The sequence below is a fragment of the Diabrotica undecimpunctata genome, chromosome 7 (assembly GCF_040954645.1).
Source record: "Diabrotica undecimpunctata isolate CICGRU chromosome 7, icDiaUnde3, whole genome shotgun sequence".
Lineage (NCBI taxonomy): Eukaryota > Metazoa > Arthropoda > Insecta > Coleoptera > Chrysomelidae > Diabrotica > Diabrotica undecimpunctata.
The window spans coordinates 100,001,203-100,021,469 of NC_092809.1; the positions used below are offsets into that span (position 1 = coordinate 100,001,203).

Consider the following 20,267-nt stretch of genomic DNA (forward strand, 5'->3'; position numbering starts at 1 on the left):
TTGGTATATCCGTAACAGCAACCTCCACCAGGACCTGGGTATGGAAACTGTGATCGAAATAATCAAGAGAACAGCAGCAAGTCACGAGCAGAGGCTGCATAGTCATGTGAATGTCGAGGCAATCCAGCTTCTTGACAACACTGAACTAAAGAGAAGACTCATAAGGACAAAACCATTTGAGCTAGTGTAAATGTGTAACAGTTTAGTGTAAAAAGCAGAGTATAGTGCTGTGAAATTATTGCATGTTAGTTGTAGTGCATTAGTTAATAGATAAAATAAGAGTAAGCCATAAGGTAAGCCTTAGATTTAATCATTTGCTGTTATTATGTTAGGTCAGAAAATAACTGATAATTGGTCATATGTGACCAGATAGCAGTATACAAACACCGCACAGGTGTTAAAAAAAAAAAAAAACAAACAAAAAAAAAAAAAAAACAAAAAAAAAAAAAAAATATATATATATATATTTTTTGAATATGAATTGGAGACGCATTGATTCAGGTTATATTGATCCCAATATGATTAACCCCGCAAAAACTCTTAAAAACCATGAAAAACATGTTTTTTGGGGGGTTTAAATGTGTTTTCCCGATTTTTGAATGTCCTAAAAGGACATTCAAATTGCTTCAAATTATACAGTATCTATAAAAAAAACCGTGATTTCGCTATATTTCAGTCATTACAACCAATTGTGGCTTATACATATAAACCCATATAAACATAGTATTAAAAATAAAAATGTATTTAAAAAATCTAAATCTTTTTATAACTTTGTTATTTAACATGGAACTGTCGTTAATATTGAGCAAAAAGGTAAAACTGCTATTCAAACAAACATTTGAATTAAAATGTGCAGTGCACATGAATTACATATAATCGTTGATTGAATAACCCAAATATTCAATCAACGATATAATCAAGAGGATTTACTGTAAATAACTTCTTATGCCTGGAAGTACTTTGTTCTGGAACCTTTGTATGACACTTACATTGCTTGCACTGGTACATCCCCATATTTGGATAAAACCGTAAGTCTACACCGTTTTGAGGACTTGTTGATAGATCAGGAGCTTATTATATATTGATAAAAAGTAATTACTATTTTATTGGGAATAAGCCACAATTGAAGTTTAAAATAAGTTTATTGAAATAAAACGGAAATAGTTTTCAAAATACAAACATTTGTTTGTAAATGTGCATGAAATTCTACGTCTTATAAATCTAATTTCCTCTCTCATTTTTATGTGGCAGGACACCATCAATCTCTTCCTACTTAAAAATTAGGAATATAAATGGTTTAATTTTATGTGTAGTTAGGCCATTACTTTCTCAGTATATCTATTTTTTTTCTTTCCATTCTTACTTTTTCTCTGACAATGTTTATTATTCTGTATTTTCCATACATGACATGTAGCTATAGCAATAACCGACTTACATATTCTGCCTTATTTTTTTTTCTACATTAAGTATATTGTTTACAAACCATACGGTTCTGAAAACGGAAGGCAATGCATTAAATATAACTGTAGTTGTAGAAGTCACGCTCTCGTTTTCTAACCGTTTATCTAATTATTTACGTGTTGTATTTGATCGAAACCTGTTATTATCATTTTTTTATAATATCAAATAAATATTAATTTAATAACCAATTTCCGTTCACATAGGTATACGTTGATGTTTCAAACTAGTCAGTCTACTCAAAATATCCATTTGTGTGATTTGAGGAAGATTGACGTGGGAACGAGTCTATTTACGTTGTTTACTATTTATGTTGTTTAAAAGTGAGTGATGTTTAATACTTTATTAGATTTAACTTCAGGCAACACATAACCATGCCTCACGTGAGTACCAGCGTCCGGAGAGTACACCTCTTCAAACGGACATCAGCTGGTAACTCAGTTACCAGCTGATGTCATCTGGTATCATGTTGATGGCATCAACAACATGTACATTTTTTGGTAACTTAATTTTTTTGTAAAGGGTTGTACCCTAATATTTTGGTGGCTCAGGCATGTTAACCTGCTTTTTAACCTGATGATGGAATTATTATTCCGAAAACGTTTGTGTTTTTTGATGTAGCCCTTTTAAGGGTTTTTTAAATATACCTAAATACAAAGATTTAAACCTCTTTTTGTGATACATGGTATACAGCCAGCTGCAGGAATTTATTTTCCTTGTGGATTATATATTAAAATATTATTGTAAGAAAAAAAACCCACTGGGATACCTGAAAGGAGGTTTTATGTTTTATCGTCAACAGATATTCGCCGTTTAGCCTTTCAGTTGGCTTTGACCTAGCCGAAATTTGCCACATCCATTTTCTAAAGCGAAGACTACTGCAGGAAGAAAATGGCTAAGGAATTTTTTAAAGCGTACCAAGAATTTTTTTTTTTTCGAACGCCACAAGGTACCTATATATGTAACTAGAATCAAAAAATTTACTAAAGAAAATCATAAGAAATTTTATAATATTCTGGAACCACAACTAAAAAAGACAAAATTTAATCCAAGCAGGGTTTATTATGTTGTCAAGTCCGGGATAACAGCAGTTCAATACATACAAACATACTTAAGTTACAGGAGTAAAAAGAAAAAAGCAGAAGTTCGGACAGAGGTTCGCTTGTCACAGTTGTAGTATGTATGAATGCAAATGGCCATTACATTCCTGCAATGATGATCTTCCCGAGAAAAAATTTTAAAGCAGAGCTGATGTATGGAGCATTTAAGCAGAGGATGCATCATTTTATTTCCTATACTAAACCATCTACCGAAGATTCTGTCATTTTAATTTTAGACGGATACTATTCGCACACAAGAAACTTATGTCATCAATAAGACTCGAGAAAATACCTCCACACTCAACGCACAAGATACAACCTTTAGATGTAGCCTGTATAGGACCTTTAAAAGACATCATTGCCAACAAATCGAAAAATGGTTAAGAAATAATCCTGGAAGAACAATTTCTTCGTATTAGATTGAGGGTTTGACAATCCATGACAAGTTAGAATGGTGACAATAGTAACAATAAAAATAAATCTCCAAATAATATTGAGAAACCAAAATAAATTATCATTTTACAAGACATTTCTGTACAACCTGGTGGAATAACTACCACGGTTGATAAAATAAGCAACTTTTTAAAACCAACTGACCTAAAGCCTTTGCCTGTTTTATCTAGTCCATCAGGAATTAAACAAAATAACTCTGGTGCAGCTGCTTTAATTACTGGATCGCCTTATAAAAAACTCTTAAAGAAGCACAATCGCCTAAAACTGCAAGTGGGGTTAAGAAAGTGGTAAACTTTGACTCTAATGTATGCAGAGAATTAATGAAAACGAAAGAAAACATAAACGCTGGCTTTATTCACGCAAAGAACTCAAGCACATAATTATATCCCAAAATAAAAGGAAAAAAGTCGTTTCTTCGGATTTACCTTGTATTAATTATTTTTGTACCTTACAGGATAATAAATAAGATTTACTGAAATAAAAGTTATATTTTGTAATCACCAAAGTAACAAATACATTGTTTACAATAAATAGTTTACATGAAATATGCGTTTCCCTAATATCGGATGCTCTATGCAATATTAGGCGACTCTCCTCTACTTTTGCAATAATTCAGCAACAAATTAATCAAAATAACTTCACAAACTCTAATTTTAAAGGATTTTCTATGCTTTTTACCTTTATTCTTCGTTCACAAATTGTTGAGAGCACGAAATATGCCTCAAACTCATAAAACGGTCGTAAATCATAGGCGTTCCTAAGGTGTTTATTCATTAAATAATAATATAATGTTTTAATACTGTTATATATAATATTGATAATATTTTAATACTAATATATTTAGCAAAAAAACAATTAAAACTTTCACGACTAATGTTGGTTATTATATTATATTAATAAAAATAAGAATTTAACCATTAACAATTTTGTAAATAAGAATACCTTATCTCTTTGGATATTTCAATACTAATCTTCGCGTTTAATCACTTTACTAGAAAACCTGGAATTCATATCCGAAGGTACTATTCGTTCCAAGATAATTAAGATGGAATTCCCCAGATTTTTAATAATATAATTATATTCGAAACTTAACTTGAAAGGGTGAAGTTATTACGAACGAAAACAATTTTTTTAGTTTAGTACGTTTTTGATCGCATATAATTTACGGCTCGTCGGTGTTTCCGCGTCTACGGCAGTAATTAGCGTCTCGAATATTTCTTTTGCGAATTATATGCAGTGCGTGAGTGATTTTTTATTCCATATACCTACGAACATATACGTACCTTTCGCTCGTGCTCGTTTTGTTGGATTGTTTTTGATGGCTTCATCATCAAGTTTTACACCGGTACTGTTGCGTACAGTCAGTAAGTCTGTCTATTCACCAAGAGAGAAGACTATTGTCCTGAATGTTCACGATGCTCTGGTTTCTCAGAATCCCACAAACACTGTTCGCAACATAGTCGAAAGTTGTGCCAACATGACTGGCGTAGGAGAGTCAACTTTATATAGGTTTCTATCAGAAAGAAAAAAACACGGTATAGCTAACCCAAACACAAACGAACACTTAAAGAGAGGAAAAAAGCCTATTGAAATTGATGAATTTGCCAAAAATGGTATTCGAAGGAAAATTCATGGATTTTTTTTCAAAAAAGAAATACCAAACCTAAACAAAATTTTACAAGAAGTTAGAGACGACCCGGATTTGCCTCATATCGGACGAACTAAATTATGGCAAGTTTTAAAAGAATTAAATTTCCGGTGGGAGAAATCAGACCGAAAATCACTTTTGATTGAAATTATCTAAGATTCATACGAAAATTCCGGGCTGAAGAAAGGCCCATCTTCTACCAGGATGAAACGTGGGTAAACTCAGGTCATACTCTAAAAAAAATTTGGTCAGATAAAAATATATTAAGCTCCAGGCAAGCCTTTATGGAAGGTTGGTCTACTGGTATCTCCCCACCTTCTGCTAAAGGCAGTAGATTAATAATTTCTCACATTGGCAGTGAAAAAGGATTTGTTAAGCATGGTTTGTTGGAATTTCATTCCAAAAGCACAAAAGACTATCTCGAGGAGATGACAGCTGATGTTTTCGAAGAGTATTTTGAACAAATGATTGAACACATACCACCAAATTCAATTATAGTATTAGATAATGCACCTATCATTCACGACTAGTAGAAAGACTTCTAACGAATGCGTGGAAGAAAAGAAAAAAACAGGATATTCTTGACTGGCTGCGGAATAAGTATCTGCCTTAAAGATGAAATGGTAAAAGCAGAACTTTTAAAAATTGCCCGGCAACACAAATCTAAGTTCAAGAAATACGTAGTTGACAAAATGGCGGAAAGGCGAAACATCACAGTCTTTAGACTTCCCACCCTACCACTGCGAAATAAATCCAATTGAACTCATTTCGGCACAAATGAAAAGTTATGTGGCTAGAAAAAATACGTCATATAAAATACAAGCTGTACGTGAATTGTTATACGAGTCTTTATAACATATTACAAAACAAAACTGGAAAGATGCAGTAAGACATGTAATAGAAGAAGAAAAAAAAATGTGGGATCTTGATAACATAATTGATGCGACCGTAGAGATTATTAACCTAATTATTAACCCTCAAGACGACTCGGATTCCGAAGTTGATCCTATTTATTTTGAATTTGAATAGTTTTCTAATCGTAATTATATAAGGTAAGTAATAGTAGTTGTAATCGTATGGTATTAAAGGGGAAAGGCGCAAAATGTCGCCTGTCAAAATGTTCAATGTGTTTTAAATGTATTCATTTTTTTTTTCAAATCCTGAGAAAACTAAAAAGCATTTTTGAAAAATTTAAAGGCAGAATGAAATATTTTTTAGAATAAATAAAAAGTTTCTTTTGCATGCAATATTTTCAATTAAAAATTATACTATATTTTCTCTTTTATTTTCACCCCTGTTACATAACATATTAAAATAAACATTGTAGAAGTTTTCAGGGACTTTCTGCCCTGAGTAATAATGTAATCTTTCATTCTGCGTTTAAATTTTTTAAAAATATTCATTAGTTTTCTCCGGATTCGAAAATAATGGATACATTTAAAACACATTGGAAATTTTGCCAGGTGACATTTGTCGCCTTTTTCCTTAATTAAATAAATGTATCTTTTACAAATGGCAAGAAACTTTTTATTTTTGAATAAAATAAATAAGTTTTATAAAAAAATACAATTTACATTAGCACAATTTAAAAAATATATTTATTTAGTTCAAATAAATGTTTCAATCATATACTCTACGACACTGCTCGTTCATCTCTAACCATTCAAAATACCCCCGTAATAGGATTATGAGGTATTGTATTCCTTCAGATATAAGGTGGGTTAGTCGAAAACGTCTTAAACCGTCAGTTTTAGGTTGGTTTTTACTATTATATCGTATTACCTATCCTCTCTGTATTTCAGTTTTCTAATTAGGGTTAAACTTGTAGTGAGCTATCAACAAATTGTGAACCGGCTATAGTAAGAATAGCGATCATACATTGTTTATATATTATTTATAATAAAAATGGTGTTCAATCTTTTGCATATTTTGTTTGTTACATATTTTTTTATTACCAATTTTATCAAAGGCACTTGTTAGACACCTATATCAAAGAGTGTCTTGGAAAATCGTTACTTTCCTAGTCTAATGTTGATTTCTCAGCTTTAATGGGTTCATATTATCATTAAAGTAATGTCTCATGGATCTCTATTCCAATTTTAATATAACACACCGTATGTGCGAGATTATTAAAAAATTATAATAAATGTAGATATATTTATTTATACTTAAAAAATATGATTAAAGTTTAATCAACTATTGAGTAACACCGTTACAGGATATTAGGTAGGTACTTACATAAAATATTAGATGAAACAACCGAAACTTCGATTTAACTTCTTATTAGAGAATAAGTTAGTGAAAATGGAAAAGGCAACTTAAAATTTTTCACGTTTTAAAGTAAAAGTGTATTATGTTTTTAAACGTATCTTAGTTTTCAAAAATTAAAGCAAAAAATCTTACCTCCATTCGTAACAGCTTGTGATCTCCATTTTCCCATACCGAGTCTACAGTAAGTTCTCCATCGATGAAAAACCCCACACTTTTTCCGCGAAGGCCCTTCTCATTTAACAAAAGGGTACTTTGTAGCTTGTATTTGAAAGAAACGCCTTTTTCGAAAACGTTAACTTCATTAAAATCACCCGCTGCAGAGGACAGTAGCACAAATCCATAGCAAAGTCCCAGCGAAATGGTAAACAGTAGGTACAAAATAGAATAAGAATTAGTGAAACCGAACATTTTTGACAACTATCCACACGCACAAACACTGTTCACATTTCTAAATGGTTAAATTTTTGGTTGTTTAGAAATATCGGTTGAAAAGTAATTAGAGTTATCCCCACTATCTTGTGTTTAGTTTTCTTGATGTAGCCCCTGACCTCTCCGCTATTGATAATGAATGATTCAATCAGCAATTCTCTAATCTAGTTGTTCTTGGAAATATAATTCTTCATATCTGAAAGTAGAAGAAAAAACAACGTTGCTTACTATAATAAAATATTTACGGGCATAATAGATAATTACAAATTACCTTTACTAAACACTTTTGTTAAACATGGGTAAACCAAATTATATGAATGATTAAGTAAACTCAAAATTAGTTATAAATGGAAAATAACATAGTCATTAGTTGGAAATTTTCTTTTATAAACATGTCAAATATGGTGTTTATTAGTAATCATACTGTTTTACTTTCGTGCCACTTAGGTAAATAGAACCACTTTCAGTTCTAAAAAATGGTAAATTGAACAGGGTTGTGTCATGTACATAAAATATTAATATTTTAAATTAATAATATTGAGTATTTTTTTAAAGCATCTAACGAATCATACAGCAGATAATAAACCAATAATATAATAGTTTAAATCCTTTATAAAATCTATTAGCCTCGGCCAAGAAAGTTCTTGGTGAAAGAAATATAAATAAAAATAAATCGTTCCCAAGGTGCAGAACTCCATGGTTTTGTAGAGAAGTGAAGGAAAAATGTAAAGAAAAGAAAAAAGCTTACCTGAAATACATGTCAACCAAAACACAAGAGGCATACCATAATTACAAGACAATTAGAAACGAAACACATGCACTTGTAAGAAAAATAATCACTGGGAACGCTTTTCGAAAGAAATGGAACATTATTTTTATGGTCTGCAAAAGGAAATATGGCGCTTTATAAGAGGTCAAAGAACGGAGGTAAAGGAACTAATAGAATAGAATAAAACACATAGAAAAGGATAAGTGGATTGACTACCTAAAAAAGCTCTATGCAGAGGAAGAACAAACGACGCTAGAACCGGAAACACCAGAAATTACCACAAATGAAGAACTTAATATAAATGTAGAGGAAGTTCGGAAAATACTTAAAAACCTGAAGAACAGAAAAGCAGCAGGTAAAGACGGGATACCAAACGAATTACTGAAATATTGTGGAGCCACAATAAAGGAACAATTATCAACATTAATTAATAAAATTATAAAAAACAATAAAATACCGGAAGAATGGAGAACGAGCGAACTAATTCTATTATTAAAAAAAGGAGATAAAAAACAGCCAGAAAACTACAGAGGTATAAACTTGTTAAATACTACGCTAAAACTTACAACTAAAATTTTACTACTAAAACAATTTTAAAAATGAAAGTGCTAATAAATCAGAGGATAAGTTTAGCAGATGAACAACAGGGTTTTCGTAGTGGAAGATCGTGTACAGATGCAATATTCGTTATAAAGCAAATTACTGAGAAATCACTAGAGTATAATAGACCAGCATTTCTGTGTCTGATTGACCTAAAGAAAGCGTTTGACAGAGTAAGAGTCAAAGATGTAATCCAGCTTGTATATAATAGAGAAGTTTCCCTAAATATTATAAAAACTATCGGAAACATCTACCAAAAAAACAAAATGGAAGTCAGAAAAGATGGACAACTTACAGAACCTATAGAAATAGGCAGCAGAATAAGACAAGAAGATTCATTGATCCCCATGCTCTTCAATTTGATCATGTATGAAATCATCAAAAGCGTTAATAAATGAAGAGGATACAGAACGGGAAACAAAGAAATAAAAATACTCTGTTACGCAGACGACGCAATATTGATAGCCCAAGATAAAGATAGTCTATAAAGACTGGTACAGAGATTTAACATAAAAGTAAAAGAATTTAATATGACAATCTCATCTCAGAAAACTAAAACAATAGTAGAAGAATTTATAAACAAAGAATTTATAAAGCCAGTGTAAGATCAATAATAACAATGACATAATATGTCTTAGAAACAAGACCCGACACAGCCACAATGCAAAGGCTACTGGAAACGGCAGAGATGAGAGTACTGAGAAGAATTACAGGAAATACGCTGAGCGATCGAAAGAGAAGTGAATACATTAGAAGACAATGTAACGTACAGTGTATAAATGAATGGATACAAAATAGAAAAAAAGAATGGAATAACCACATAAGCAGAATGGAGGAGACCCGTGTCGTCAAAATAGCAGGAGTTAATCACCAATTGGCAGAAGAAGTATCGGATAACCGAGCAAAAGATGGAGTGACGACCTTCCATAGAGGTATTAATCCGCCAATGAACAAGCAGAATTGCTTATAAAGAGGAAGAAGAAGAAGAAGATAAAAGCTATTTAATTAAAAAAACATTTCGGGCTACATCACAACAGAACGTTGTCGGACTAAAAAGTCCATCATCAGTGCAGGTTTACAAGAGTCAAACCACTAAATATTTGGGTAAAAACCCTTGAAATAGTACAACATTTGTTGTTTATTACATTTTTGTTAAAAATTTGGTGTGATGTTAAAGTTTTTAACAGATACCGTGCATGGCACAGTCAGACTCCCAATTTTGGGGGATGGCTGACAGTGAAATGATGTCTCTGTATGGGCTCCAGTATGATGGCAATTCAGTTGCCATCATGGTAACAGATTATATTATTACGATGAGACGAAGAGATTGATATTGAAAAGATGTCAGTCTCAATTCTTTTTTTCGGATGAAACTATTTCCCATGTTGTCGACTGCACAAACCAAAAACTTGACAAAATGTGACGATCCTATCAAAAATATCATAACTATCCACCTAGAAACATTACAGGAATCAATGCCTTCATAGAATTACTGTATCTCGCCGGTATGAAAAAGGCTCAGCATTTGAATACCGAAGAACTATGGTATACTTATTAATAGAACTGCACCTGCTTTTTTTTTCTGATACTATGACGAAAATGTACTTTCATACACTTTTATAAGCAATAAGATTTGAAAATAGTGAGAAAAGACAAGAAAGGTTCTAAGAGAATAATTTAGCACCGATTCGAGAGATATTCGAACTCTTTGTGCAAAAATGTAAAGAATACTACACAATTGTAGAATACGCAACTATTGATGAAATGCTTGCTGGATTTCGTGGTAGGTGTAAATTTAGGCAATACATAGGCAATAAACCCGAAAAAATACGGGATCAAAATACACGCGTTGGTAGAGGCTAGAATGTTTTATGTTGCAAATACGGAAATTTACGCAAGGAAGCAACCAAACGGACCATTTCAATTTCCAAAGGACGCCAAAAGTGTAGTAAAAAGGCTAATACCCTCAATAGATAATTCAGAAAGAAATATTAGCATGGGTAATTACTACACGTCAGTTGATCGTGCCAGTGATCTATTTCTAAATCATAAATTAACTGTAGTAGGTACTCTTCGAAAGTAAAAATATGAGATAAATCCTTCCAGAATTATTGCACGTTAAGTCCCGAAAAATAAATAGTTCTTGTTTGGAGGTTTTGAAGAAAAATCAAAACAACCACTGCCTCTTAGTGTCTTATGTTCCTAAGAAAACGATCCTAAGAATATTTTGATTTTGTGAACCTTCCAGGATGTTGATTCTATAGATCCACGTTCTGAAGAACAGCATAAACCTGATGTCATAACATTCTATAATGTCCCAAAAGGAGGGGTTGACGTTGTAGATAGGTTAAAAACAGAATATTCAGTAACCAGAATAAGCAACCGATGGCTGTTTACAGTATTTTGCAGTCTTCTGAATATTGCGACTATCAATAGTCAGATTATTTTTAAAAGTAATACCGAAAATGTGACAAGTCAAAGGGCCTATATTACAGATCTAGCAAAAAACCTTGCATAACCTCATTCGACGAGCGTCCGTACCACAATTGCCTTATGCACTTCGTCAAAACATTCAAACAGTAACAGATGTCACAACAAGGGTTGAAGCACAGCACTGAACAGCAGAAATGAAACAAAGATGTGCATATTGTCCAGTAAGAAAAAATCGTTTTACACAACACCATTGCAGAGATTGTAGCAAACCGATTTGCAGGGAATATACAGAAAGTATGATATTTATTTGCTGCGAATGCAGTGTACAAAACACTGATTTAGATGTCTGGCGATTGATACCTTTTATTATGGATTTTTTATACTTGATTTAATTTTTTTTTTAAATTTAAAATTGTATTTTTCGTAAGTTCAATTTAGATAGTTGGCAGTTTAATCATTTTTTTGTTTATTAAACATATATATATATATATATATATATATATATATATATATATATATATATATATATATATATATATATATATATATATATATATATTCTTAATTTTTGAGTTTAATTTACAATGAACAACGTGTTAGTTAAAATCTAACAGATCCGTGATCTTGTTACACACGGGAAGATCAGTCATCGCGGGTTAAAGGGTTGACTTATTAGCTTATAAACAATTGTAATAACTTTTGATCTGTTTTATGTCACGCGCTTATAAGTAGGGACTACAGAAGTCCGACTGGGATACATAAATCTTACTTATTAATTTCTAATAATAAAAGAAGATAAAAATTAATTTGCAACAGTTCAAAATATGTAATACCTCTTCAACAAAATATGTTATCTAATAAATTTAAATTTATTGTAAGTAAAGATATGAAAACAGAATATTTTATAAGTAAACCTAGTGTCAAATCATGGATTCAAATTAGCAACAGCAAGAAAAGATATAGACTTTTTACAGTGCCCAATTTCTTTTTAATACGTGTACTAGTTACTAGATAGTGACAAAACAAATTTACATACATATTTACGTACATGTATTATTGGTTTGCATTGAGAATACGCCAGCTCTTAACAAATCGAATCACATTGTCGTACTTTGCATTTAAAGTATGGTTAAAAAACTAATTTCAACGCTTTTTTTTAAACAAGTCCTTTAGTCTTTTTCCTTTATCCTCTTGTCTTTCTTCTCCTTCCGATATTTCTGCCAGCAGAAATATTTCTCCTTATCCTGCGTGTTTATTATTTTTTAGTTTTTATTTACTTTTCTGCTGTTGGTCTTATATTTTTGTTCTTGTTTTTTATTCTTTGTGTGTCTATGATTTTTATTTGTTTTATGTAGTTTATAAGTCTTTTATGCATATCTTCTAAAAGTAACCATTCTTTATGTCTACAAAAAAATCGGATTTCAGAAAAATACTCGTTTGTATTGTACTCAAAGAATATAAATGCATGCTGCGGGATAATTTGTGCCATTTTAATATTGAACGTGATGTAATGTATAACAGTGTAATCGTAGCACACTTGAAAAGATTTTGTTACATATTGTGTTGTGGTTACAGAGTCAAAAGAAATTAAAGGTAAGTATGTAACGATACTTGTCTGGGAGGGATATTGGGGGTTAATAGGGAAAAAAGAATTAAAAAATCCTGGTGCAAGTATGTTCACCTTGCAAACCTTGCAAACCGGCGCTCTGGCGTTTCGAAGGACACAACGGTGGGCTTTAGGACGTGGGCCTACAGATCTGGGATAGGCGAATATTTGGAAAAAAATTCGGAATTGAAACGTACCAATGGAAATGACAGAATTTGGTACTGAAAGACAGGGAAAAAATGAAGGGCACTACCTAGTCCTTTTGTCAGGAGACGAGCAAAACTCGATAGAGATGATTGGTTTAAGAAATATTCCAAAAAAAATGACAGATAGGATAAACCTCTCTAAAAAAACCAAAATTGATACAGTCAAAAAGAAAGAGTAGAAAACACACTTACCTTATATTGTCGCTCTACATTCCTGTCAGATTTACCTTCTTGTCACTTACCAGAAGAAAGGAAGATTATGGGAGAGTAATAAACAATTAATTGCTACAAATTAATCACAAGTCAACACCTGAGAAAAATAGACATAAATCAAACAAGACAAATAACAAAAATCAAAAATGTAAATTTACACAAATCAGATTTTAAACAAATATTCCTAAAATTAGATGGAATACCTTTATAGATCGGTAAAGCTGAAGTGTGAATTGAAATAGCAAAAACTATCAAAAATATTTTGACATAACCTCAGTTATAGCATAATTATCATGGTATTATCGGTATTATAACTTACTCTAATAAAAAAATACCTAAAAATTAGCTGAACAAAAAGGTATTGCTGAACATACAAACTTTAAGGTTGTACACAAAAAACAAAGATTATTACGGCATACCAAAAAAAAATTGAGGGACATACTTTATACAGAAAAACGTGGCACTGCACTGCACTAAATACGTATGTAATAAAAGTTATAAATGAAATCAGGTATATTTCTGTGGTTCTGTGGTATTGTATCCAAACATTTTGACAAGTTTTAAAATTAAATTGAACTCACATAGGTCACTGACTTCAAATTTTTAACAAAACTTATTTTATCTCTGTTTAGCTGTTTTCTATTTCTCGAAATGAGACATATTATTATGTACTTATATATTAGTAGTACTGCACTTAAATATGGATTTTCCTATTTTTTAGGGGCCACGTAATCAACTGCGACAAAAAAACAAACAGCCCACCCGGGCTGAACCCCGCATCTTACATTGACGGTCGTCAACATGGAAGTGAGTGTTTTTTAAATGGACGTTTATTTATTTTATGCATAAATAGCCCATATGAGAATTCAGCACTTTATTTTAAACTCTATAGACGGAACTGAGATCAAACGAGAACTGAGACAAGTAGTATTTCTCCTCGAAAGAGCAGCTGCTAACTATAAAAAGACTCCAAAGTGTTTAGATTGTCAATCTTAGCTTAGCGAACTGAAAAATTAAAAATTTTTTTTTTATAGATGTCTGATAATCGAAAAAAGCTGTAGGGAGCTGAGTATAGAAAAAAGAAGACAAAAGGAAGAACTAGTTAAAAAGGCTAGTGGTTTACTACAAAGGTTTTAATTCCAACAAGATCCTATGAAGCAGCATCAACTCGAGCCCATGATGCAAATTTGACAGAGACTGAATTGACAGTGATCAATAGATATGAACAAAAGAAGGATTTGTCGAACACCACAACTGTGATGAAGGATGTTTTAGTAGAAGAACAAAGTCCTGAAGAAGTAAATTTTGAAAACATTCACGTTCATAAGGATCCTAGCTGTTGGCCTTGTATTTTATTGGACAAAATTAAATTAACTTTGATATAATTAGATCCTACGCAACAACTGACATGAATTTTTCTTTAATTAAATATAACAGAGGTTTCTCATATATTTATTATAAAAAAGATTGTGTATAGAGGAAATAATTCCAAGAGTTTGGCTGGTATCTGGTATATTCTCAAACAAAAGATTGTGTATATTGTTTTTCTTACAAAATGTTAAAATCTTTTCCTAGTTGTTTTGTTGAGAATTATGAAGATTGGAGACATTTAAGTCAGATTATAAAACGACATGAAAAATCAGAAGGTCACATTTGTAATACAAGATCCTCAATTGATTTAAAAAAAAATCGATTTCTTCTAAAAAAACTGATTCACTAAATGAGAAAGTAATAAATATGGAAAAATAAATGAGTTTCTGTTTTAAAAATTATTGTTTATTTTTAGCCGGACAAAATTTGAGTTTTAGGGGTGAAAATAACAAGATATATATGAGCACTGAAATAATTGTAAACCAATGATTCGATATCCGACCACATTAATAGGATTAAAAGGACTCCATCAAATATGCCTCATTATTTAGGTGTTCATATTCAAAATGAACTAATTTCCCTCTTATGAGAAAAAATAAGAATATTTTTCTGTTATTTTTGATTCGACTCCCGATTTAAGTCCTAAAGACCAACTTACCGTTGTATTTGGTAAGGTTTTTTTATTAAATAATAAATCAAAACAATTTGAAATTAGAGAGCATTTCTTAGGATTCGTTTTAATATCAGATTCGACAGGATAAAGTTTAACCAATATTTTTTTTATACTTAGAGTTTTGGAGACTTACATTTGTTTAGGGGATTTAAGAGAACAGGGCTACGATAATGTTGCGAATATGAAGGGTCGCAACTGTTTACAAAACAAAAATTTTTGTATTAAACACTAGAGCCTTTTAAGTGCCTTTTGCAGCCCATACGTGTTGAGAGTAGCGACGTTCGCTCTAGTCCTTCTATTTGACGCGTGGATGGTGTATAGAGATTGGAAAAAGCAGCACAAACGCTAAATTCGACAGGAAATCGCCAGATCCACGGAACTGCTGAAATTGAAAAGCAGGTATCCAGACACCATCCCTTTAGAAGAGGCCAAAAAAATTGTCGGAGATATTGATTGCCACTCTTTGTTTCCACAGATTAATATGGTTAGGCCTCGAACGAAAAGGCGTTTATTGTTGACTACGACTGTTAAGATGAAGCTCAAAAAATCCATCTGACCAACTTAAAATTAATTTTCACTTTGTTATATTGGGCAATATCTTAGCAAATATCTATCTTTTTCCCGGAGAATATAATACGGATTGTATACGTTTTTTCGTTTATTGTATACTGTTTTTCTCGCCAATTTCAAACTCCAACTGTTTATGTAATATGAATAACTTCAAAATGCAAAAACAGGACAAAAAACAGCAAAAAATCCAACAAACTGACAGCCACAAGAAAACAAACCAGAAACGTCACAAATTGTACTTAAAATCTGAAAACGTCCCCAAGCGTTTTTTTATACTTATCTCTTTTCAATGTAGTGAGTTTAGAGCGTTCATAAAAATAACAGGTGTCTTTAAATAACAGGCTGGTTTGTCTTTAGATTCATGCGTGGAAGATGATAATGCTAGATAAAAAGTATGTGTTTTATCTCGCCCTAGGTATTAATGACGCACGGGTAAAGAACCATGGACTCAACTGTAGTTACGGTAATTTTGTCCAGCAATTCCCGTAGATATCGTAGAATATCGTAACGAGTACAAATTAATATACTTACCACAACTATTTTTTTAATAACAGTTGACTATGCACTTTGCTAAACAATAATAATTATTGCTCTAGCTATTTAACACAAGATTAAACTGCCTTATACGTTTTTAGTAGCATATTCCTCACGATTATCTATTATGTATATTACGTACGGATTAAACACATTTTTTGCCTTAAAAAGATAAAACTGAAACAAGCATTTGTGTCTAGTGCATGTCTCATTAACATTAAACTTTCGATTACTATTCAATACTGAAACAATGCTATATTTCATTGCAATCAATTTTATGTATTTTAATGACGCTGCACTACTTCGTTATACCGATTTGGTATAATTAATATGACCTCCATTTATACTGTTTAATAAATAAATTTTTTATGTTTATTTTTAAATGTTACTACCTTGTCGGAGACTGCCTGTGTACTCCTTCTATGCCCATGACCATAATTTCCCAACGTATTGTAGTACTTACCACTATTCATTGGACACCAGACACCCGACAACCGAGAATCTACATAGTTTGTCTTAAGTCTAATATATTCTCTAAAATATTTTTACCCATATCTCTGTTCGGATTATCAGTGCCGGGTGACACCTGTTGAGGTGATCGCGGTTGAAAACCTGATAGTACTTTATCACCATGTACTCCACTTCCTAATAGGTCTCTTCTTTTTCTTATTGCGCTATCTCCTTTCGAAGGTTGGCGATCCAAATGGCAATCGTAGCTTTGGAAACTGCTTCACGAAAGATTTCTATGGATGACCGGTCAAACCATCAGGACCTCAGGTCTTTCAGCCACGAGTTCTGGCGTCTTCCAACTAATCTTTTGCCCTGAACTTTACATTCCAATATGATTTGGAGTAATTCATATCTTTCACCTGTCAACACATGACCAAAGTATTTTATTTTTCTCTCTCTGATTATGCTGAGTAATTTTTTTTGTTTACTCATGCGCCGAAGTACCTCACCATTGGTAACTTTTGTATCTATGGAAGTGGCTGAATGTAATCTTTACGTCTTTCCAGTTTATCTTGTGCACCTATAATTATCTCGTTGTTATTATTTCTTAATATTGTTTCTTGTCTGTTTCTGTGACTACTTCTCATTTCTTTCACTTTTTTATGGACATGTCTAATATATAAATAATAGGTCTCAATCAAATTTAATCTACAACTCTTTCTATCTGTTCATACATCTCCGTAGTGTTCTGCTACTCTCCAGTCTCTCTTTTTTTCATCACTCTCACAATTATTCCATTTACGAGTTTCCAGTCTTTTTCTGGCTTAAAGCATTAATTGAACCAGCACCTCTCCTGTGTTTCTCTCACCTAAGACCATCTCGCATTTACTTATCTTATCACATAGACACAAGAGTAACCCCACTTCATCTTTGTACTATTCTCCAGAAGAAATTACATACATACATAAGACATCATTCCTCTCCTGGCCAAATCATTCCGGCGATTGCACCTAGAAATCGGCACAACTACACTGTCCACACTAACGTATTGAGATTAGTGATAAGACGACTGATCCAATCCGATCCAATAGTTCCCTTCCATAATCCGTCTCCAATTATTGTTAGTGCGTTTTTCAATCATCAGATCTATAGGTGACACCAGATGTATTAAAATTTTATATTGTGTAAGTTACACAATCTTAAATAAAAAAAAGATAACTATAAAACTTTAAGGCTTATAGAAGTGTTAATAAATTTTAATGAAAATTGGGTACTAACATTTATAAATATTGAAAAAAACATAAAAAGTTGCCATTATTGACTGATTTATGGGACAAATTAACTTTATTATACCATTTTCTAACCTTTCAGATGGAATTTTGCCGTTATTAAATTTGACGTGAAGTGCCGAGCTAAACAAACAAGGAAAAAAAATAAAATATGTACCTATATAAGATGGGAGGCAACCGTAAATAGGTACATGTTTCTGGCTATTTGGTCATCATCAGTACGGTGCATCACCAGCATTAAATATTAGAGGAAAATTAACATAAAATTGAATTGTTGAAAATTACCAAGCAACACAATTCGAAATTGTAAAAAACACGTAGGTAATTGAAGAAATAAAACAGAAAAGAAATAACTGTTTTACATTTGCTAGCTTATCACTGCCAATTAATTAGAATTTAGTGAATATTGGCTCAAGTAAAAGTTAAACTAGTAGTAAGAAGGCAAAATACATCTTTTAAATTAAAAATGATCCACAACTTTTGGTAAATGCTTTATAAAACGTGGCGGAAAAGAATTTGATCGATGCGGTAAATGACAAAAAAAGGTAAGTAGGATTGTAGACTGCTGACAGTAATATTGAAGAAGCTTTTCAACCCATAATCATTGCTAATTGCTATCCTTAGCCTATGATTTATAAATAAATCAGTAAGTTATAAGTGTGTCTGGTCTGCATTGCTTACTTATGCTCAGGCGCTCAGGCCACGACAAACAGAATGGAGAACAGGCCACAACAAAAAAGTTACGCACAGCACAAACCGCAGAAGGGAGCAAGACCTCAAAGGAGAACAAATGAACAAAAATTCTTCATGGGAGCGCTATAAACAAATGACGCAATTTCAGGACATGCTTACCAAGACTAATCAAATCACAAATAGCCACATTCTTCAACAAACGCTGCTAATTCCATCAGGGATCACCTGCGGATAGAATCATGAAATCCAGGAGGGCAACATTCCGAAGCCTGTTGAATTTATCAACAGAATCGAGATAGATGGCATAGCAATACACGAAACTGAAATAAATGAACCGAAAATGAAAACCAGGATATGACACCAAAGAAACGATTTCACAATAAACTCAGGAGTCACAGCAATCCTAATCAGAAAAGGAATAAAACAACAGAATGCCCACGCCAGATTGATTGAAAACAATGGAAGTAACAATATTAAAAATAGAAAGCGAAGGAAGAACCATCAATATAGTATAGTCTACAAGTCTACAGTCTACGTAAGGCCATACGTTCCAATTGCCATTGCCATACGCCATACGTTTCAATCCAAAATGAAATTCTTAACGCTGTCGCTGTCCTGGACACAGAAGGACCAACAACAATAATAGGTCATCTAAACGCAAGATTAACAAACTGGCACGACATAGCAACAAATAGGAACGGAAGTACGGAAGAATACTATGTGACTACCTACAATCTAAAGGAACACAGTAAATGACAAAAGCAAGTAATATGAATCAAATAACAGAAATATTTGACATAGAGAAATAATGATATAGTCAGAAGGGAGTCTAAAATACATTTTTTATAACGATAAAAACTTTTTTCAATCACTCGTAAACTCTTTAATTTCAATAATATATTTAAATTTTTTGAAAGTAATAACTACTAATATTATAACTATTATTGAAAATGTAAGTTCAATGAATCTCTGTAATACAAATACCACAAATCCCTTCGTTTCCATGGTAACCAATCAACAATACAACCAAATTCAAAATAAACTTACCTTACAATATTCTAGTATAATAATTACATAGCAACAATCCAATTTTTAATCAAAGAATTTGGCAACAACACAATACGTTTACAAAGTAGCTTATCAGGAAATAATCACTTATCACAATTTAGTGTTTCAGTACATAATATATTTTTACATAGACCGTAAGCTAACACGATTGGCTACTCGAACCGCGACTGGATCTCATGCTCATGAAATGTAACTTAAGGCACAGATTGTTAAGTGGAGATCATCACCACTTGTTGATTCTCCCCGACTATAGTCTTTCATAGTAATAGGCCCGTCTATTAGCTCACGAATAAATGTCGTCAAATTTTATTCAATCTCTTGGAGTGTTTTCTATAAATAAAAATTTAAATGTTACTTCATTTTCTTTTATCATAATTTCTGTTTAGTATATCACACTATCACTATCAACTATATGGCTTATTATATAATTAGT

At 32.1% G+C, this 20,267-nt stretch overlaps 1 protein-coding gene across 2 annotated transcripts in view; it reads right to left on the reverse strand.

Moving 5' to 3' along the window:
* The window catches only part of Mtp (microsomal triacylglycerol transfer protein), a 57,532-nt gene extending 37,505 nt beyond the window's left edge, over positions 1–20,027 (reverse strand). The window contains exons 1-2 of one of the 2 annotated variants that reach the window (XM_072537878.1): positions 19,814–20,027; positions 7,063–7,555 (exon numbers count right to left, since the gene is read on the reverse strand). In XM_072537878.1, coding sequence (XP_072393979.1) covers positions 7,063–7,338 — 276 coding nt within the window. In that variant the 5' untranslated portion in view covers positions 7,339–7,555; positions 19,814–20,027. Of the gene's footprint in view, positions 1–7,062; positions 7,556–16,331; positions 16,351–19,813 lie in introns of those variants that run through there. The other variant, XM_072537879.1, reaches the window with a different exon arrangement.
* Positions 20,028–20,267: the final 240 nt, after the last annotated feature.